Genomic DNA, 22882 nt, shown 5'->3' on the forward strand with positions numbered 1-22882 from the left:
ACAATGGCTCCTGGGTGTAGGAAACTGGGAATGTTGAGCTGCAGAACAAATGAAGGCCAGTTGCAGCTGTTGTGTGCACAAGTTGCTCTGCAAACAGAGAGAATAGCGTGTAGTTATGTTGCACTGACTCTCTCCCTTGTGCACCACTTAAGATGCTTTGGCACCGTGTGACTTTTAAGCCCCCACAAGCTCATTTTAGGGACAGACAATCCCCTTGTTTGTGGAATTAGTCCCTGTCTCTCCAAAAGACTGTTGGTTCCCCACAGCCCCCATTTGGGGGAACAGCTGTTAATTTAACACTTGATTCACTGTTAAAAGTACACAAGTGAGCACAAACTCATCTGCCTGATAATGGGTGACAGGCACACAGCCAACCAATTGTTGAGCATTTCTTACTCCAAAGCCCCCAGATTATTTATCCTGTTTCAACCCTTTCCACCTCCTTTCCCTGGCGGTTTAAGTCAAAACATCACATTCCCAAACCATGAGATCTCAAGCTTTTTATCCCCATACTTGGGCAGAAACCAATGAAGTGACCACTATATCCATGGATAGGCCGCAGCCACACCAGGGGCCTGAGCTGCTTAAAGTCATACTGAGAAACGTGTCCCCATGAGGCAGCATCAGAAGTCATGGTGTTTACAGCCTTAAACAAGATACTCTAGAACCAGAGGAGCAAGACCATCACAGGTCTTTATTCAGTGCTACCTGCAACAAGGGAAAGAATTTAAAATCACCATGTTGGAGAATCAACATTCTGAAGAAAAATGCTTTCCTGGTTCAAAATTGGACAGGCTGTTATTCCCTTACTTCTTTATGAAAGTGTCTAAACATCAGATGTGTCAAGGAAGGAAGTTAGCAATGTGTGAAAAATATCTGTTCATGAAGCTGCAGGTGTCTGGTTTAACTTAGCAGAGGCATATTTGGCAAAAAAAAACCCTAATAGACTAGTTGAATTCACAGCTGGAGAGCTAAATAGGCACATATCACCTCCCTTGATTCTGCCAAGTTGTACATTTACATCTCTTTGGTAACTTCTGTTTTACAGTATTTATAGAGCAAGCTGAGCATTACCAGCTACAGGAAACCTTTTAAAATATATTGGTGTGATGGGGGTCCAATTCTTCAACATCAAATTAACCATAAGCTATAAATATAAATTCCAAGCATCACACAGGATAACCAGACAAACTTCTTTCTTTGACAACTTATTTAATTACAACTATTATTTAACTTTTTTGTTGGCAGGTACCCGGACAGAATGACATAAAACCAGACAAATATGGGGAAAGATTAATAGATCAAGTTTGGAAGTCTGGTTATCAAATATGTTTCTGGCTGAGCTCCTCAAGCCACTTGAGTATTGAAAAACCAGAATGGATTCATCTCCATGAATGAATCTGTTCACATATAATTTTCTATTGCTAACTGTTCCTGCAACAGAATCTGAGTTTTCAAAAACTCTGCAAAGTAATCCTATCATGAATTTGAATTGGATCATGAGTAACACCATAAGAACTCAACAATAAGGATGCAGTAGTTACTGAACTGCTGCTAGCAATGCTGGTGGGCAGGGTTACTAAGCCTATAACCCTGAAGGCCAATTCAAGCCCTAAGGAAGCACTTGGCCTTGTGCATTAGTGCTGGCTATCTTCTCAGGGTTGAAATATATAGACATGACCTGGGCTCAATCTACAGATTTCACCTGCATCATACATCTTCCTTAGACTACAGGTGGGCAACCTGCAACCCTTGGCCTAATGTCATGCTGTCCTGACCATAACTTGAAAAGCTCTTTGCAAACAATTAGTTCATAGCACTGTAAGAGAAATAATCTCCTTTTCCAGCTATTGGCTGTGACCTCATCCATCAGTAGTGTTGGTTTTACTCACTTTTGATATGTGGCCCTCAGCAGATGAAAATGCCCATCTTTACCCTGGACAAAATGTACTGGCCAGCTGAAAAAGTTACAACGGTGGGTCATTCCCAGTTACAGTTCTTCTCCACTGCTTGTTGATTCCCCCATCCATGCTGAATTCCCTCCAGGAAATGGTGGAGGGTTTTCCTTTACTTCAACTTATGTCCCAAGATAGAGGCACATTTACAGAATCAGAATGGTTTCTTGAGGAAGCTGCTGAGAAAGATACTTGAAGTCTTGGCCTTCATTGCTGAGTACCTGTGGTTTAAGGGAAAGGGAAGCCTGAACTTATCACTTCATTAAACCATTATATTTTTTCTGGTTTGTGCTCAAGCTGAGAGGAAAGATGGAAAGAGCAAGCTTAGAGACTGGAAGAGCAAGAGAGCTGAAAAGTGAGAGAGGGAAAGTGACACAGCCTTATCTGTTGGGATGATTATTTTTCTGTCTCTCACACCATCCCTTTTGCCCAAAGGCAGTTGAGGACAGACTCAAGGGCCACAGCAACCATCTGTTCATAGGCTTGGGATGAGCAAGGGGCACAGAAAGAGTTGCTCCCCCCCCCCCCCCCACAAGGGTGCCTCTCTGCCATCAGCGGGTGCTTCTGGCTGAGATAATGACTTTAATTGAAGCAAATTGCTGGAGCACAAAGGCACTTTATGAGAAGGTAAATATGGCTGAGGGGTCAAGCGCATGGCAAGTATAACTCACTCTCTGATCTGTCATAATATAACTCTCAACAGTGACACCCAAGAAAAAAGCATCACACCTCTTTTTAGAAACAAGTGTTGTTCTTCTTACCCTCCAGATGCCCTCTAATCAAGGTACAACATTGTCATAATGACAAATCATCCCTCACTCTCAACCTCCCTTCCACATTTTTGCCACTGGCTTCACGTGCCAAACTGGACTGAACATTTGAAGACTCCATAATTTAAAATTTTACAGTTCCTCAGGTTGGTCTCTTTAGAAGAAAGAATCCAGGTCTTATACACCAAGCCTAAGATCATGGTGTAAGCAGAAGGGGAAAATTCTCCATCCAGTAAAGCCCAGCAGTTACTTCTTCTTTCACAGATGGCTGCATCGGAGCTACCTTGCATTAGGGAAAAATCACATTTCAATTTTATCACTCTGCGAACCAAAGATGAGCAGCAAAGGACTCAGATGCATCTTGGTGAGGGTTGAAGGCTGCATGGAGTAGTGGTGAGTTGACCACGTCTTCATGATGGAACTGTTGGCAGGGTATTAAATTGAATCACGAGCCTACAGCAAAAGAATGCAACAGGTGCCATTAAGAGTCCAGGAAGACAGATGTCTAACTTGACCTAATCCACAGCATTACTGGCTGTGTCTAGCTACTAGGTGCTCTGTGGCAGCCAGACCAGACAGACTGGCATTGCTGGGACTACCACCCCTCCCCTCAACCCCCTCCCCATGTAACTGTGCCCAATACAGGCAGCCATGTCTCAGTTGGCACACTGAGTTGAACTGGCAGGATAAATTACAGCCCAGAGAGCACAGCACCCTAGGCGCTCCTGCCTGTCGTGTAAGCAATGCTGTGCCTCTCACAGCCGCTTAGTGACATCCTCCAAGAGCAGACGGATCCTTATGTAAGAGCCCTACTGGGGTCAATTTCATGGTCCAAATCTTGGGAGTCTTGGTAGTAGGAACAGACCCCAATCATAACTCAAGAGGGGACAACAAGCTGGCTTTCTTTCCGTTTTTTTTTGCATGGGGTGTTCTGCCCTATTTATCTTGTCAGAAGCAAATTGCGAATACAGTTACAATGCATTAAAAAAACACAAAGTTAAAAACTTGGCATTGTACTAAATTTCCTTTGACCAGAAGCTGACCACTTCAAGTGCCTCTGGTTTCACTGTATGAAGGTCCTCCATTATGCATGTGGCACGGCACAGACTGCATTGTAGTAGATGGTCTGTGGCATGTCGTGGACTCCATTTTGTAACCCCATTTCTTAAGATTGGTTCTGCATCTCGTGGTACCAGAGTGCAGTCTTCCAAATTGCCCAGTCTTCTGTGTGCCCAGAAGGGAGTTTCTCATCTGGTATCAGCCACTGATTGAGGTTTCGAGTTTTAGCCTGCCACTTTTGTATTCGTGCTTGCTGAGGTGTTCCTGCAAGCATCTCTGTAGCTCTTAGAAAACTATTTCTAGATTTAAGACGCTGGCCTGTGGCTGATATCTGAACAGAGGACGGAGCGGAGATGTCAATACCTTGGTCCTTTCACTACTTCCTGATGGGTATCAGGTAGTGCAATACTGGTCCAGCTAAACAGTGTAATTTCTCCAGCGGCACGGCATATGATAATGCGGCATGTCTCATTAAGAGCCACATCCACTGTTTTAATGAGATGAGATGTATTCCACACTGGACTTACGTTCTGCCCTGTTCAGGAAATGTCCACAGTGCATGGCTCTGGCCTCTGTTATCATGATCTTTGTCCCTGGAAACAGCTTCTTTAAAAAGAAATGAAGCTGTTGCTGTTTTTCTTCTTCACATGTCCGTTTCCATCACTCCTAAATCATGTCTTTGGTATAACCCAGGACTAGCTCACCCTATTATCAAAACTCCCTGGCTACTTCCAAACAAACTATACCCATTTGATCACAAGAAATATCCCAGCAGCTCCTCTTAGCACTGCCTGCACATCCCAGCAAAGGGAGGCCTATTCAGGGAAATCCATCAATTCCCTGTAATACCCAAGGGACTAAGAGAAGAAAGTAATAGAGTGCCGAGTGGACCTAAGTCTACTCTTTCTTCCTCCAGCACTCCTGGGCTCCAGCACAGAGCAGAAGGTCAAAAACACTGATATTTTCTCTTGGCAATGAAAGACAGTGGCCAATGACACATCATCTATGAAGGATGGGCCTCCATGGCAACAGGATGTAATGACAGGAGCAGCACTTATCTAGAGAAGGATTTGGATTCCTTAAGAAGAGTGCTTTCCCTATCAAACTCTGGGCACAAAGATGGACTACTGTAACACACTCTACGTGGGGCTGCCCTTGAAGATGGCCCAGAAATTGCAGTTTGTACAAAGGTCGGCAGCTAGGTTACTAACTGGAGCTGCTTACAGGGAGCGGTCAACCCCCCTGTGTTTAAGCAGCTTCACTGGCTGCCGATAGCATTCCGGCCCCAATTCAAGGTGCAGGTCATTACCTATAAAGCTCTAAACAGTTCGGGACCTAGAATCATAGAATCGTAGAGTTGGAAGAGACCTCACAGGCCATCCAGTCCAACCCCCTGCAAGAAGCAGGAAAATCTAATTCAAAGCACCCCTGACAGCTGGCCATCCAGCCTCTGCCCAAAAGCCTCCAAAGGAGCCTCCACCACAGTCCGGGGGAGAGTTCCACTGCTGAGCAGCTCTCACAGCGAGGAAGTTCTTCCTGATGTTCAGGTGGAATCTCCTTTCCTGTAGTTTGAAGCCGTTGTTCCGTGTCCTAGTCTGCAGGGCAGCAGCAAACAAGCTTGCTCCCTCCTCCCTATGACTTCCCCTCACATATTTGTACATGGCTATCATGTCTCCTCTCAGCCTTCTCTTCTGCAGGCTAAACATACTCAGTTCCTTAAGCCGCTCCTCGTAGGGCTTGTTCTCCAGACCCTTGATCATTTTAGTTGCCCTCCTCTGGATGTTTTCCAGCTTGTCAACATCTCCCTTCAACTGTGGTGCCCAGAATTGGACACAGTATTCCAGGTGAGGTCTGACCAAGGCAGAATAGAGGGGTAGCATGACTTCCCTGGATCTAGATGCTATACCCCTATTTATGCAAGCCAAAATCCCATTGGCTTGTTTCGCTGCCGCATCACATTTTAGGCTCATGTTTAACTTGTTGTCCACGAAGACTCCAAGGTATTTTTCACACATACTGCTGTCGAGCCAGGCATCATACCCCATTCTGTATCTGCCTATCTTCAGGACCGTGTCCTCCCCTATGAACCTACGCGATCTCCAAGATCCTCCAGGGAGGCCCTCCTTTCGCTTCCATCTTCCTCTGTTATGTTTGGTGGGGACAAGCTGTGGCCCCCCGGCTCTGGAACTCCCTCCCTAGGGAGATGAGGTTAGCTCCCTCCCTATCCTCCTTCAGAAAACAACTAAAGACTTGGATGTTCCAGTTGGCCTTTGGTGAGACAGTCACTAGATAATCAGCTACAGATGATATTAATAACCTTATCCTGCATTTTATTAGGTTCTTACCTTCTATGCATTTAATTCATCATTTTATTTTGCACTGCTGCCTCAGTTTCCCCACCCATGGAGATGATAGAACTGTGCCTGGTGGTTGACTGATATTATTAACTACTGTTATAATATTCTTGTTCTATATTGTATTACTGTTTTTATCTTTTTATATCATGAATTGTGTTTATGTTGTTGTTTATTTTGTTCAATTATGTCATCGGGCTTTGCCCCATGTAAGCCGCCCCAAGTCACCGTGGGGAGATGGTGGCAAGATATAAATAAATTTATTATTATTGGAAACACAAGATGAGTCCACAGCAGACACTCTGCTGGCTGTTGTACTGGATCACACTTCGGACACTTCCCAAGTGTCTAGGACTGTGTGATGTATCAGCGAATAATGCGTGCAGATCCCAGTAAGGTGGCCTTCTGCAGCTAGCAGGTGGTAATTTTGCCAGCGCCGATTGTGTTTAAGTGCAGACCAAGGTCTTTAGGCACTGCACCCAGTGTGCCGATCACCACTGGACCACTTTGACTGGCTTGTGCCAGAGTCTTTGCAATTCGATCTTTATGTCCTCATATCGTGCCAGCCTTTCCAGTTGTTTTTCTTCAATCCTGCTGTCCTCTGGGATTGCAACATCAACAATCCATACTTCTTCTTCTTCTTCTTCTTCTTCTTATTATTATTATTATTAAAAGGAACCCCCAAAAAGGGGGGTGCTACTATTATGCAATTATCTATATATGATGAAATACATGTACTTGAAATTCTGACATCCTAATTTCTGCAGTCCATGCCAGAATGAAATCCATGGAATCTTTGTCACAGGATGGAAGAAATACATTTCATGCATGTATCAGGTTATAAAACAGGAAAAAAGAGATTAAGGATAAGTACAATATTTTCGCAATAACAAAAAAGTAAGCTACAAGGTATTTCTGGATCCATCAGTAAATAAAATAGAAATGAAGCTGTGGGAAAGTTTAGAAAAACTGCTAAAGAATACAAACTGATTGAATGCAGTGAAGCTTACAAAGGACTATGACAGACTTACACATCTCATAGATTAGAGTGACTCATAAGAAGCACTGCATTAAAACTCAAGGCTGCATCTTTCAAGCATTGGATTCCAAAACAATGGAGAAGTATCATGTAGCAAATGGATCTGATAACATAGCTCACTGACAACATCAACTTGATGTACTGCACAGTGATCAAAAAGGCAAACTATGTCGAGAACTATTAGAAATGATATAAAATAAAATAGAATGTATTACAATGCCACATAACATATTTAAGGAGCCAACCTAACTTGCATAATGGGCTGTCTTCATTTTTTCTTGAAGAGAAGAAAATGAAGATCTATCACAAATATCTATCACAAAGTACAGAAGAAGCTGCCACTGTGCTCCAGGGATCCAGGGACTGGATTTTGGCCCCTGGAGCCATAGCATTCCATGAAACAAAATCAGAAAAGCCCAGTGGCACACTTCTCTTTTCGTAAAATATTTGAGGGGAGAGGAGGGTGGTAAAGAAAAGGCAGGGAGTTACTGCAAATTGAATAATAAAACAGGAGGCCCTAGTCATGTAATCCAGGCATTTTTGTACCTTAGTAAAACCTGAGAAAGCCGTCCCTATCAAAGCATTAGAGTATCACAACCATCCCATGCCAATTTCTAGACCCTTCAGTAGAGAATATGGAGTCCAATATCTTATTACCTATTCCTGCTTGGCAGCTAATAACAGTATTGCAACTGCATCGTAAAAAGGGAAAATATACATTTTTAAATATGTGCTTATTAGCTAAATGTGTCATAAGAACTGAGTCAGAGAAGCAAGTAACTGATTTCCAAGAACAATCAGTTCCAAATACAACAGAGGAAGTATTTATCAAACCAAGTTGTTAACAGAACATAGTCTGTGTTGCTCATTCCTTAACCCAAGTATTTCAGAAAAGCACTCAAGAACTTGGATATCCCAGCAAACCCTTTTCCTTACCTTTGTTTTAGGTGACCATTCCTACTGAGCCAACTCTACAACACCCCATGAACAATGACAGCTATCTAGACCATTCACATGGGTTTCTTGAATAGTGCTGTAACCAATTGTCCAGGGTTGAGAACAGTCGATATGATATATGGCAAGTGATCCAGGTTTCAGGATAAAGTTCATGGATCAGGCATTTCCTTGGTCATCAAGATATTTCTCTCCCTGGCCTACAGATTGTCAGGAATGCACGATTAACAGTCCATACTAAATGACTTCCAGTTTTGTATATATTTTGATCAGTGAGGGTTTTAGTTAGTGATGGTATTTTTATTGTTTTAATCACATCTTACTCCCTTAACACTTCATTTGATTAGTCTGTTTTGACAACTAGGATGTTCTAGCATCGTATTGTTCTGACACTTTACTGACCATTTATATTACTTCTACAGATTCCTGGCACTATCAGAGCTGAGGAATGCCTGGTTCTCCAGATAGCGATAGACATAACTTTCAGCATCTCTTATCCTTGGTGATGCTGATAATGATTGGTAGAAGCTATACTCCAATACCATCTGAAGAGCCATGTGTTCCCCACTGTTTGTTTGTTTGTTTGTTTACATGAACCCTACTATGCATTCTCTTGAGGAGCATATAGGAGAGACCAATGAACCAGACAGGCCATCACATGACCTAGTTAGTGTTATTTTTTGTGACAAAAATGCCTGAATTCCTTTTTAAAAATTTAATTACCAACCTATTTCCGAAATAGCCAGCTTTCCCCAATGATGAATCCTTATCTTGTACCAATACCACCATCTTCTGGCCAGAACGGGGAATAACTCTCATAATTCATCCAGTTTTCTACCTTACCAAATTCCCTGCTAAGGCAAAAAACATGATTGGAAAACAAAACAGGAATGAGGGATAGATTCTTGTTTGACTCAATGTCATGAAAATTTATTTCTAATTAAGCAAGCGGCTTACGGTTCTGTCAACAAAAAGAAAGGAATACAATCCACTTTTTTTCCGAGGACAGATGCAATCCATTTTGGGTGGTTTCAATGTGATAGTACATTGCACTGGTTGCTGATGTCCAAGGAATTTAAGGTAGGACATTAAGAGCATTATAAAGATTGACACACTTTCACTTTCTTTTGCCTCTCATTAAGCAGGTATATCTCACTTTATCCATCTCCTAGGTGAAAGCTATCAGCTGCTCCTCTGCCATCAAAGTATACAAAGTCCAGATGTTGATGCATTAAAATTGTCAATATCCTTCACAGTGATAGTTAGGGCTAATAAGTCAAAGTCCAATGGCATCTAGAAGGCCACACTTTGCCCATCCTTGCACTATAGTCATAAGAATATTCTTGCTTTTCTTCGTGTTTTAAAATTTTCACTTTGTTTCAGCCTTCTCATTTGCCATTTACTACCTATCACTTTCTGTACATGTTTTAGATACTTAGAGAGCCTTTACTTAAATTTTACCAGTAATTCAAAATACACATTAAAAAAACCAAGTTTGCAACAAAATCCAGACAGCAACGACCAGCTAATCAACGCTTGAGAAAGGTTCTCTAAGTCAAAGTGGATTCAGAATGCTAAAGCCTGAGTTTCAAAACAAGTTTGTCCACTTCTGGAAAAAAGGTTTGAAAACAGAAAATATATTCAATATGTGGGTGAATACACCTGTGTAATTACTTTAAGACAAAGGATTAGCAAATGCTTAAGGTTTTTCTCTTCTTTACCTATAGTTCTATGTGGAAGAAATCCCTATAGGAGTGAACTAAAATGCTGAAAATGAGGTGAGAGAACAAATAAAAATCATTGCATTTTCATCATCTAGAAGAATATTTGTTATTTTCTGGGGGGAAAGTGACATATAGATGGATGAATAAAAATTTTCTCTCCCATTATGTTTTTGATTGAGCATGACAACATTATGCTGCAGTGACCTCTTCTCACTTAATGCAACACAGAATCCCATTTAGTGTGCTGCTGAATCCTCAGTGACAGGAAAAACCCTTGCTTCTATGTTAACTTTCCACAGGCTTAAACTATAGTATTAAATCAACCCTCTTCTTTCCATAAATGGGCTTTGTGGCAATGCTCAAACTATTTTTAGATTCTCTGGATAGCCCTTTTAACAGATTACAAATGCACCCTAATTATGCCCTTCTTACAAGAGATTCAAAGGTACCCCGGGTCTCAAGCTAGCTGAAAGTATATTGCATTTTTTAACACTCAATCTGAAACTAGTGCAGTATTAGGTATAGAACTAATAGAGCAAGTAGTATAAAAAATCTTGGCATTTCTATATCTGGAATGAGTGTTTATTATACCTACATGGGCTACAACATGTTCTGTTTACGTTTTAAACTAAGAATGATATGTTTCTCAAAATTTGAAAATCCCACTTTAGGGGGGAAAGCAGGTCACACAAATCATGGAAAGAGATCACAAATCACACAGTCAGACTGAAAATGGGGTTAGGTTTCAAAAGATTTGGAGCAGAGGTAACAGAGTTTAGTCTTAGTGAAGAGAGAGGAGAAATCCTGCCTCTAATAAGTAGACTTCAAATGACATTAAATCCTCTGGACCAGGGGAGGAAAACAGATCTGAGTATATTAATAGATGCAGTATTTAAACCCAAGGTCCCTAGTACAGCTACTCTGGCGTCTCATGCTCTCTCAAAAAAATAGCGCTATCACATAAGTATGGAAAACACTTAGCACAAGTCTGTCAGAAAGTACCGTGAGGTAGAGGCCGATGGCTCATAGCATCCTTCATGTAAAGTAAATAACAAGATTGCTTCTGACCTAGCACCCTCTATGTAACTATCACGATTTTCTGCAAATCAAGTGTCTCACATTAGATCCACACCTACTTTTGCTGAGAAACAGCTATAAGACTACAATATAGACACTTGTCAAAATGTTTACTATTTGGCTCCTTTCTGTGACATGGTTTGACATATTGAGCCAATCTGTGTTTATCTTACTTCATATTGCTCAATACTTCCATTAGCATTAAATAACAATTGACGCTATAGCCCAAGAAATGATCTGGCCAAGAATTTAAGGCCAGGTTTATGGCCTTTAATTTTTGTACATTGTGGTCCAGAAACACTTTTAATTCTAGATATCCAACAGATGGGCTTTCCCAGAAACTTAAGATATCTACTCTCAAAGATTCATAAACCGTCACATGCCCCCACACCATCAGAAAGCAGGGACAAAATAATTTATGAGGTAGTCAATTCATACTCAATAAATATTTGATATATTTTCTGAAAACTACAAATACAAATCTCAAAACATAAAGTTAACAGAAAGGATAAGATCTAAGGGATGGAACCAGCCACTGCCAATAATAGTTGGTCGTATTCTCTTGGCTTTCCCTCAAGAGAGAGAAATGGAAAGGAAGGCTCAGGGATATTTGAGGCCACAGCTGTTTGCTTTTTCAGTTTTACTGTTCTACAGAATAAACTAACAGAACAATAAATAATACAAATAACTATTAATGGAAAAAAATAATCTTCAAACAGGTGAATCTACCCTAAGTAAGAGTTCATTCCAGAACCCTGGAAGATTGCCCGTTTTGTTTAGCTTAGGCTGACAAATAAGACTGCTTTTGATTAGCCTGTCACCTGATTTAGCTTTCAATTTCAATCAAAAAAGGACTAGAGTACTGCATGATAGAGACATGCATACTTAATGATACTGAAATGCCAAATGGGTTCTCATTATCATATCATATACCACAGGAAAGCTTTATTTCCACCATTTTATATTCCAAATGTGTTCTTCTCAACAGCTACATGACATTGTGACACAAAATGCTTCTTGTTGTAGTGTCACCATCTAGATTGTGTGCTGTATGTTGGCAGAGGACAACACTCTCTTCTAATCCAAGTTCTTATGCTCCATTTGATTTGAACAAACAAATGAAGTAAACTGGGGTAAACATTACTCACTTGAAGCAAATATGAAGACAGACTGAACAAGTTGAGTAAGATTTCAAATTTAAGACAAAGATAGGCAAACTGAACACAGCAACCAACTGAGGACTGAAATATACTTCAACAGACTAGTTTAGTTGCCTGTAATGGGAAAACTACAGTAATCCTACCAAAGTCATGCTGTTCAATGAAAGGCATCAGTATCTTAATCCTCAGCTTTTAAGGAGGAGGAAAACCTTAACAGTACCCCTCACCTACTACAGGCATGTTATCAAGGACTGAAAGGTTATACCATCCTGTCGCCCAGACATGTCTTTGAATAAATCCAACCACACCATTATCTGGTCTTAAGATACCATCTAAGATCATTAGATGCAATCCCACAAATAACAGTACCCATACTACATTTGGGCATCTATATTGCAATGACAGAAAATCAACGAAGTGGTATGGTACCGACCACAAGAAGAACCACATTAGAATATGCCTTTAGCCAAGGAAATACTAAGTTAAGCAGGAAGTACTTGCTTCACATTAGCTGTTATTTCAGACCAAACATAAAACACTGCTTTGGAGAAATCCTCCTCTTCCACTCCAAGAGGTAAATCATCCTATGGTTTATGAAGTATTACATATTGAAATAAGAGTGGAGTCCAACTGAACTTGTTTTGGAACAACATGCAATCTTTCAAAGAACATGGGCCATAATATCTACCTAGATAAATGGGAATAAATATGGAAAACAAAGATTCAATTTATAAAATGCTATGGAATGAGAAAAAAATTCTACAAGATGATGTATAGGTAGTACATGATGCCAGAAAGATTAGCAAAGATGGAACCAAAATTTTAGAAATGTCATCCAAAGATGGAACTGTTTACCATATGTGGTGGACATGTCCTAAAGCAAAACAAAATGGATTATAAATAATAAGAAAATTGAAAATATTTTAAAAATTGAAGTACCACTAAAATCAGAAGCCTTTATGTTGGGATTTACAAATTCAACACTACCAAAAAAATCTGATATTCTTTTTATATATGGTAACTGCAGCAAGGATTGTTTGTGCTTATTATTGGAAACAAGAAGAAATTCCCGCCCAATTTATGAATCACAAAATGTTGGATATGGCTGAGATGGACTAACTGACTAGACTTATACAATCGCCAGGTCCTTCTAAATTTGAAGAATAGCAGCCTTTTATTACCTATTTAAAAGAAGAAAAGAAAATGAAAATATTTTGTTTTTTACAGCATTAAGGGGAAATGAGTAGTACAGGGATGTAGGAATAACAAGAAAAGAAAAAAATAGAGAAGTTAGTGACAATAACAGCAGGATCCCCCATTATATCCAAGGGATCCTGGAAAGTTAAGCTACCAGAGATAAGAAGATTTATGACAAAAGGGATAGATTATTTGATTATAAAGAAGACAGCAGAGACAGGATAGGAAGAATTATTTTGGGCTTTCTATTTTCCATTTCTCCACTTTTCTATCTCCTTTGTTCTAAAACACTGTATACCCACTTTTCTATCCTTCCGTTTTAGATTAGAAAGGAAATGTTTTTTTTCCTCTTTTCTTTTTTAACATCATAGAAACTTTTTGTATCAAATAACAACGGAAGAAAGCAAATAAGATGTTAAAAATGCCCGCTCTATATCTACTATTGTACCCTTCCCCATACCTCATATATTGGCAATAAACATTATGTTTAAAATTCAATCTTTCTAAAGACAAGCAGCGGAATATGCAGTTATCAGATGTAACTAGATGTCACCACCTTTGCCCTAATTCCTGGGACTGCACAAGGTTAAGACCCTTCAAGACATATACACAACCACAGTGGATTGGATACATTGCAAGTAAGGTAAGACAAAGCTACTTAGCTCAAGAACTTACAAATCTTCAGGAACCCTGCACCAGGAGACTATTGGTTAGGAAGCAAGCAATGAAATCTTCAAAATATTGTTATTAGTGCAAAATAAAGAACAAAATTAATTCAATTCCTTCTGAGAAACTTCACTGTAGATCGTGTGAGGCAGATCAGAGTACATCACAGAACCCAGAGACAGATTGTAAGCACACTCAAACCATATGAACAGAATTAGGATGAACAAATTTTCACAACAAAGTATCAAAATGACCAACCAGCCTTTATTTACAAACCTCCTTGAAGACAGACACAGACCAAGAGGGAGCATAACAAAAGGAAAGCAACAGCCACCATATCCCTCATCTACCCATCTGGATAGAGTTTCCAACATCAGTGCCTGGGCTGGACAGAAGCATGGGTACTTCTGCCATTTACCAGTTCTCAGGACATACCAATGCTATCCCTCAGCAATGCTGTGGCACAGGGGCTGGGCTCTAGGGCTAGCTCAGAAATGTCACATCTGCTCCCTCTCCCAGCTGGGGCTGCTGACAGGGTACAAAGGAACAGAACCTGGAAAATCTTTTCAGTAGAAGGCAAGGGAAACCATTAAACTTTGTCCATACAAGAAAATTCCATCAATTTGTCTTGGGGCCTTAACCTCTGTTTTCTGCTCTTTCCCGTTACTGTTCTGAAGGGCTTGGCTTTTAACATATAGCCAATGCAGCACAACACCCTTTAACCTCCAGACCAGAAGCTCAGATACTATGTGTTTCAATCTAAATCTCCACATGTATTGACAAGATGGCCGACAGCCACCCTTAATATTTCCGTCCGAGGGTCATTATTTCTTAGCTTGTATCAAGAAGGTTTAGGGTTTGAGAAAACTATAGGGAGAAAAATTCCATGATAGAAATTAATGTTTTACCTAGAATGATGCTTTATTCCAGACAATATCAGTTTTGATGACTGGTATACCTTTTAAGGAATGGCAAACAAGTAAAAGCAAATTTATTTGGCAAGGGAAGAAACCACAAGTAGAAAGTATTAAAAGATGCAGAGAAAAAAGAAGAATTAGGTTTACCTCACTTTAAATTGTATTTTGTGGTATTTTGTTTGGATTAAGGAGTGGGTGATAAAATAAAAGACTATTAAAAGTTGGAAGGGCACAATTTGAGATTTGGATGCCATCGACTTTTTCAGTACTGAGAGTCAAGGTTAAAGCAAATTTTAAAAATAATTTTGTAAGACATCCCCCACTGTGAATATGGAATAGATACAAACCAGGCTGTGCTCAAAATGTGTTTATGGGCCTCAGCACAAGAATTTTTTTTAATCCAAAAACTACTGGCAAAGACAAATGAATGATGTGCTAAAATTTGGAATGGCATTGGTGGGGTACAAAATTAAATCAGGAGAGCTGTTAGAAGCAGTTGGATATGTTTTTCAGTGGTATTATTTACAATTAATAGAAAGATTTTAAAGGGATAAAAAAGTGTATGGCTTTGAACAGAGTAAATCAGAATGTGAATCAACTATATACAAATGATGAGCATGTAATTACTAAGATGCATAAACAATTGTTGCAGTTTGAACTGAAAGATGAATAAGTTAAAAATTGCATGATAAAATGGGCCAGGAACACTCATTAGAATATAAAAATGGACTAACAGGAGACCATGTGGTCTAAGGGACTGACATTTATATTATATCAGCTTATAAAATGATGTACAGCTAGTACATGATACCAGAAAGGTTGTCTAGAATGAGTACCTCTGAAGCTGCCAGCCACATATGTAGGTGAAACATTAGGAGATAATGCTACTGGAACATGGCAATACAGCCCAAAAAACTCACAGAAACCTATAAAAACATTTTTGATGTATGCTGTAAATGTGAAAAAAGGGGATTTTGTCACATGTGGTGGACATGTGAAGAAGCCTACAAAATGGAAACAAATAAATATGTTGGTGCAGAGAATTTTAAAGACTAATGGCCTATTAAAATCAGAACTGTTTGTTTTGGGACTATTAGATGTAAAGTCATGTGAAAGATTGCTCCAGTATATGACCATGGCAGAAGAGATTGTTGTACGCTCAAAGATGGAAGAACCCAATATTATGGATGAGTTTGTGGGATAAACTGATATATTTAGATGTAATGGACAAATTGTCCTGTTTAATTACAGAAAGGTCATTAGCAACAAGTTTGGAAACCCCGTATGGACTTTTTGCAAAATGAAAAAGATGTAGTAACTTTTAGTTTTGTTAATTAGGAGAAACTCATTTTAGAAAAAGAAAAAATGTATTAATATTACAGAGTGATGCATAACTAATTATGTAATATGTATATTCTGTTGTAATATGTAAAAAGACAAATGGGAGTAATCCATTTCTTGCTTTCTTTTCTTCCTTTCTCTTTCTTTTCCCCCTTTCCCCCTTTACTATCTTTTAGTGCTAAAATCTTTAATAAAAGAGAGAGAGAATACTACAGGGAGAGAGTAGGCCTGATTGTTCCTGATTCTTCTGCATTATTCCACACTCCTAATCAGATGGGACACATATCAACTTCTCAATCATTGCCAGAGCAAAATGTCATTTACTAAGGAAAAAAGAGAAATCCTGGGCCCAACTGTAGAATGAAGGCAGGCAGCCTAGGCCTGTTGAAGGAGGAGCAAGAAGCCAATCCTTCCTAGGAAATTCAAAGCCAATCCCAGGCATGATCCAGATCAAAGGAGGAAACCAACACAAAGTCATCAAATTCATGTACCGGTGGCCACAGGCGAGCACTTGGGGCCGGGCCAGACCAAGCCACTTAGGATTTCTTAGCATCCTGTGTATTCCGTCGCTTTAGGTCACTCAAGTCAACAGGTTTGAATGCTGTCAAAACAAGAGAAATAAGAAAGAGGCAACTTAGAGAACAAACATGCTAGACTCTCATCACCTAACAATGACCATACTAAACAATAATTCAAACCATAGGTAACTGGTAATTAAAGTGCTTAACCTGGTTTCTCTACCCAGTCTAGGGTAACCCAATAGCCCATAAACTGTGTCAGCCCAAATTCAGGCAGTCTAAAATTTTACACGGGGCTGTAATCTATCTTCAGAAGTAAGAAGCACTCTAGACAAGCTTGGGATTTCCCCCTAAGGAAAATAGGGATACTTGTAATCACACACTCCATCACTGAATGAATGGAAAGAAGCCTTATCAGTGTCTATTGGCAATAAGCGAATGCACTACATGTTCAGGAGTATATTGCTGTTTCTTGGAGACATCAAGCTGACCACTATTGGGTTCTGAAAGGTGGACCAGCTAGATCCTTGATCAAACCTAGCAAGGCTCTTCTTATAGTATACGTTTAAAAAATTGCCCTCTGCTATCCCCTTGGCAGATTTAGCATCTTACTTTTCTAGTGAAAGTGAAAGACATATGGAGTTAGGATAATGGACAGTTAATAAGAAAGAAAACATGACCTGGGAAAGGGACAAAATAGACATTTATCTCAGGAATGATATACACCAAAATCTAGCAGTCATGCAATTTTGTAAAAAAATAATAATAATTAAAATTTAACACCATGAAAAACAGTGAAGACTATATAAAGCTAAAATAGCTTGTTGTCATCATGTATATTTATTTATTTTAAACAACTTTGGAGTGTTATGATTTCTAAGACAATTAACATTAAAAAGAAAACAATATAGTATACCATGTTATCAAACCAGAAAGAAAATACAAACTTAAAAGTTAAAAGGAAAAAAGAGAGGAAGACCATAGCAATTGGGCATATTAGGTCTCCTTTCCAAATGCTTTCCTGAACAAAAAGAATTTGAAGGCCAGGAGAGATGAAGACTATGTGTTCCTACAATGGAAGGGGGTTGAAGTGGATGACCCTTGTGATCTCTTCCAACTCTAAGATTCTATGATAGTAGGAAATGCACTGATCATGGGAAGAAATTACAGGGCCAGGGACCAACTGCTGGGAAGATCCTTTCTTGTTTAGCCACCTGCCTCATATCCAACAATGAAGAAACATAGTAACTGATTTCAAATTATGATCTGAATGAGCAGGGTAGGTTAACATTGGAGATATATACATTCCGCTTGCTGCACATAAAGTAGATCCCAACAAAGATGGTAAAATAGAAGATTTATATGCTGTAGAAGCAAATTATCACTAGGACTCATTCACATTTCTGAACACTCTTCAAAGGAAGCCCTACATATAGTGCATTACAACAAGATGAATGTCACCAAGCTGTAGATAACCATTGCTAAGTCAGACCCTCCTCATGAAAGGTCACAAAAGACTAAAGGAAACTCACCCTTTAAACTGGGATTTGGCATCTTCTCCACATATTCTTCCACAAGTCCTCGCTCACCACCTGCCATCTGATTGCGGAGATCCCGTTCTACACACTGCCATGCTGCGAATAAGAACAGAGCAATGAGGAAAGATTTCACATGGAAATTAAAGAACCTTCTCTTTTAGCAGAACTACTGCCAGCCTTTGAAAAACTCAAAAATTCCATCTTTACTAATGGAAGTATCTTTAAGATGACAGAAAAGCAGCAGCTAAAGAGGGTGTGCAATGGTGGCTGTGAAATCAGAGATGGGCCTGACATGCAGAATTTTATAAGCTTATCAAGTCCAAGTGTCAAACTTACCTCTAATAGGCTGGCCTCAATTTCGATTATTTTTCTCAATTAACTTATATGGTATTTAAAGATATAAGTAGGAAAAATGTTAGCACTAGAACTGGCAACAACATGAGAAAAATAACTGGGTCAGGGATAGGGTAGCATGCAATGTTGTAATCTCTGCTGTTGCACTGGAGATGCAACAACTGCTGTAGTCAGCCTTTGCACATGTTAAGTGCTGTACCTTCATAGATGAAGCGCACATTTTCCTCATGTGCAGGAGTGAAGATCTCACTGCTATTGCTTGGAGAGCGAGGACTGCTGTTCCGCTTCCCATTGTATACAACCCTGGAGACAGGAGAGCTGGAAGAGATGAGAAAAGATTGCGACCTCTTCCACGAATAAACAAACAAAAGAAGTTGTTTCAAATCAAATATCCAGCAAAACAATACTTTAATTCTTTAGATCTGAAGGTAGCCTTAGATATTTTGGACTTCTACTCCCAAAAACCCCTGCCAGTATAAAATAAAAAAGACGAAAGAACTGTAGCACTAACAGGGTTGCTGTATGTTTTTTGGCTTTATGGCAATGTTCCAGTAGCAGTCTCTCCTGACATTTCGCCTGCATCTATGGCAGACATTCTTAGAGGTTTGTTCAGAGGTCTATTGGAAATGAAGCAAGTGGATGTATATATTTGTGGAATGTCCAGGGTAGAAGAAAGAACCTTTGTCTGTCTGAAGCAAGTGTGAATGTTGTAATTAGCCAGCTTGATTAGCATTGAGTAGCTTTGCAGCTGCAAAGGCTAGCTGTTGTTGCCCAGGGGCACCATTTGTTTGGGAGGTGTTAATTGACACTTGATTGTTGCCTCGCTTCCAACAGACCTCTGAGCAAATCTCTGAGGATGCCTGCCATAGATGCTGGTGAAACATCAGGAGAGAATACTACTGGAACATGGCCATACAGCCCAAAAAACTCAAAGCAACTCAGTGATTCCAGTCATAAAAGCCTTCGACAACATATAGTGCTAACATCTGGAAATCTAGACCAGCAGTTCGTAAACATTTTTCGTCATAGAACCGTTTCAAAGACTTTTTCTCCCAACGAAACACTAACTTTATTCCTGATTTTCCTGCAGAATCCTAACTCTGTCCATAACAGTGAGCCTACAAAGTTCTTCCTTCTTTCATCTACTCCTACGGTATTGCCTCGATGTTTTGTATAAAGTAGGTTTGAAAATAGAGGTTCAATTTTCATTTTTAAAGCAGAGGTTCAGTGAATTTCATTAAGATCTTCATATTCTGTCATGGACTTCTTAACAATTTTTTTTAAATTTTAAATAATTTTTGTGGAACTTCTATGATCTTTTCATAGAACTCTAGGGTTCCGTGGAACACAATTTGGGACCCACTGGTCTAAACCCTTCAGCATTTTTGAGGAACTGTGATAAAGTTCTTTGCTTCATGCTCAGAAAACTATATTCTTGTGTAGAAAGCAAAGAAGTAACTTGTCAAAGGATATCTAGTGAACCTAAGTAGGTGGTGGGGAGGTAAAAGATAAAGGGAAAGGTTTGCCCCTGATATTAAGTCTAGTCGTGTCCAACTCTGGGGGTTGGTGCTCATCTCCATTTCTAAGCTGAAGAGCCGACATCATGTGCCCGACATGACTGCATGGAGCACCGTTACCTTCCCCTCTGCAGCGGTACCTATTGATCTACTCACATTTGCATGTTTTCAAACTGCTAGGTTGGCAAAAGCTGGGGTTAACAGCGGGAACTCACCCCACTCCCTGGATTCAAACCACTGACCTTTTGGTCAGCAAGTTCAGCAGCTCAGCGATTTAATCCACTGCACCACCAGGGGCTCCTGGTGGGGAGGTACCTCAATTTAAATATCAGATTCTCAATTGGAAGTCCACTCAAAATATCAACTGATTTTATAATTGGCCATCTGTCAGATACTCTGATTGTACTTTTCCTGCATGACAGAGGGTTGGACAAGATAGCTCATGTGGTCTCTTCCAAATCTATTATTCTATGATTCTATTTCTAGTCACAGAAATTCTTCCAACATCCCCCCACACTTATTATAGCAGTGTTTTGGCCTACAACAGAAAGCCCAGCCAGTTTATCAGCTGTTAAGATTTCTGGGAGTTGATGGCCAAAACATCTGGGGACCCACAGGTTGAGAACCACTGTATTATTGGAAGCACTACAGCCCAAATCAGTGTAGATTCAGATATTTTTCACAACCAGCTTGCCCTTGGCACACATTTCATTCCTTCTCACCTTGTCATGGTTGTATCTTGAATAGCCTCTCCCCAAGCACTGGAAATGCAGGGTGTGTGATGCTAGAATAAAGAAAGGCATTGAGTGCACAGGGAACAAATCTCCCATTCACCCTGGGGAGGTGGGATTCTTCAGTGACTGAAAAGAACTTCAGGTTCCCTGCATCCAACTTCAGCCTGACAAGTGGGGGCCCGTGTGGTGCCACAGGAAGCGCGGGGCACCCTACATCCCTCCTCTGCATCCCAGCACTGTGCAAGTCACAACAAACCCAGAAGCCTCCCAACCACCCTTCCTACTCAAAGGGCGCTTCTCCTCTTTCACAGGCCTCTTATTCTAAAAAAAAATAATCTTATGTATTATTAGCAGCATTAGCACTCACTACACAAAGCTTCCCTCGACATAACCCATCCTCATCCCTGATAACAATTCCCACAACAGAAGCAAGGGGGAGGGCGCGGGAAGGGGGGGGGGGGAACGAAGGCTGTGGAAATCCCTTTCTTCCCCCCTCCGCTATCCTGCCTGCGCGCAATCCCCTCCAGGGCCGACGTGGGGCTGGCACTGAAGGGCCCACTGCTATAGAGAGGGAGTATTTATTTTCATGGGAGGAGGCGGGCGGCGGTGAGTGGCGGTGGGAAGGGGGTGGGCCGGACTGGGCCCCCCAGTGGTTCCCCTCCGCCAAGCCCCTTCACCTGGGCCGGGTCAGGGGCCTGGTCCAAATCCCGGTCCCGGCTTCTTTCGCTGCTGCCAGGCCCCGGGCGGAAGAGAGCGCGCCTAGGCCGGGCCGCGCGTGCGCACTGCGGGCGGATGGGTTCGGGTACCCCCGCGCCGTGGACCCGAGGGAAGGCGTTCCCATGGAAACGGGGCGGCCGGGCAGGGCGCGGGGGGAGGAGGGGGAGGAAGAGCGGTGGCCATGGAAACGGGAGGCAGGGGCGAGCGTGAGGGGTGGCGCCTCTCCAGCCCCTTAGGCCTAGCACAGGGGCCCAAGGAAGGGAAGAAGGGAAGGAAGGAAGGAAGGAAGGAAGGAAGGAAGGAAGGAAGGAAGGAAGGAAGGAAGGAAGGAAGGAAGGAAGGAAGGAAGGAAGGAAGGAAGGAAGGAAGGAAGGAAGGAAGGAAGGAAGGACAGAATACGGGCGAGAACCAGCACATCCAGGCCCCATCTACACTGCCATATAAAACCCAGATTATCTGCTTTGAACTGTATTATATGGCAGTGTAGACTCCTATAATCCAGTTCAAAGCGGATAATGTGGAGTATCTGCTTTGATCATCTGGATTATATGGCAGTGTAGAAGGGGCCTTAGAGGAGAATGCCTTAGGGCAGAGAGTTGTCATGGGTTGTTGTGTGCCTTGCTTTAGCAAGATTTGTTCAGAAAGGTTTGGCCAGTTGTCTCTCTAAGGATGAAAGAGTGTGACAATCACTCATTGGATTTCATGGCCATTCAGGGATTTGAAAGCCTGGTCTCCAGGGTTAATCGACCAACATGACTCTTTTGATACTTGTAAGGTAAAGGTTTTCCCCTGACATTAAGTCCAGTCGTGTCCAACTCTGGGAGTTGGTGCTCATCTCAATTTCTAAGCCAAAGAGCTGGCGTTGTCCAAGGTCATGTGGCCGCATGACTGCATGGAGCACCATTACCTTCTCGTCAGAGCGGTACCTATTAATTTCACATTTGCATGTTTTCAAACTGCTAGGTTGGCAGAAGCTGGTGCTAACAGTGGGAGCTCACACTGCTCCCCAGATTTGAACCAGCGACCTTTCGGTCAGCAAGTTCAGCAGCTCAGCGGTTTAATATAAAATGCTTATATACTTGTATATTTTAAGTTGTATTGCAATGCTTTTAGTTGTGAGCTCCGTTGGGTCTCTGTATGGAGAGAAAAAGCAGGATAGAAATAAACATAATAATAATAACAACAACAACACTCAAACCACTATACAAGCTTTGCAATTAAAAATAAGCACATATTTTAATTCCTTTTTACAATATGTGTGATTCGGATATCAAAGCTGGTTTCCATGGCA

General features: G+C 40.9%; 1 protein-coding gene across 3 annotated transcripts; it reads right to left on the bottom strand.

The window, feature by feature from the left end:
* Positions 1-679: 679 nt before the first annotated feature.
* On the bottom strand, positions 680-21708 carry mcrip1 (MAPK regulated corepressor interacting protein 1). 3 transcript variants are annotated; one of them, XM_062970524.1, is made up of 6 exons: positions 21552-21708; positions 20863-20924; positions 18823-18941; positions 18264-18365; positions 16705-16814; positions 680-2176 (listed from the first exon to the last, which is right to left on the bottom strand). In XM_062970524.1, the coding sequence occupies exons 2-5, from the start codon at positions 20868-20870 to the stop codon at positions 16750-16752; spliced, it is 294 nt and encodes a 97-aa protein (XP_062826594.1). In that variant the 5' UTR covers positions 20871-20924; positions 21552-21708; the 3' UTR covers positions 680-2176; positions 16705-16749. The 3 variants fall into 3 exon arrangements, with proteins under 3 accessions (XP_062826594.1, XP_062826593.1, XP_008102803.2); XM_062970523.1 differs by lacking the exon at positions 680-2176 and adding an exon at positions 2183-3178; XM_008104596.3 differs by lacking the exon at positions 680-2176 and having other exon boundaries at positions 14200-16814.
* Positions 21709-22882: the final 1174 nt, after the last annotated feature.

Source organism: Anolis carolinensis, chromosome 2 (genome assembly GCF_035594765.1).
Source record: "Anolis carolinensis isolate JA03-04 chromosome 2, rAnoCar3.1.pri, whole genome shotgun sequence".
Lineage (NCBI taxonomy): Eukaryota > Metazoa > Chordata > Lepidosauria > Squamata > Dactyloidae > Anolis > Anolis carolinensis.

Coding starts and splice junctions, on each gene's coding strand:
- mcrip1 (XM_062970524.1), bottom strand. Junction 18,366..18,822: donor TGTGCGCTTCATCTATGAAG/GTACAGCACTTA, acceptor TCTTATTCGCAG/CATGGCAGTGTGTAGAACGG. Junction 16,815..18,263: donor GCCAAATCCCAGTTTAAAGG/GTGAGTTTCCTT, acceptor TTGTTTTGACAG/CATTCAAACCTGTTGACTTG.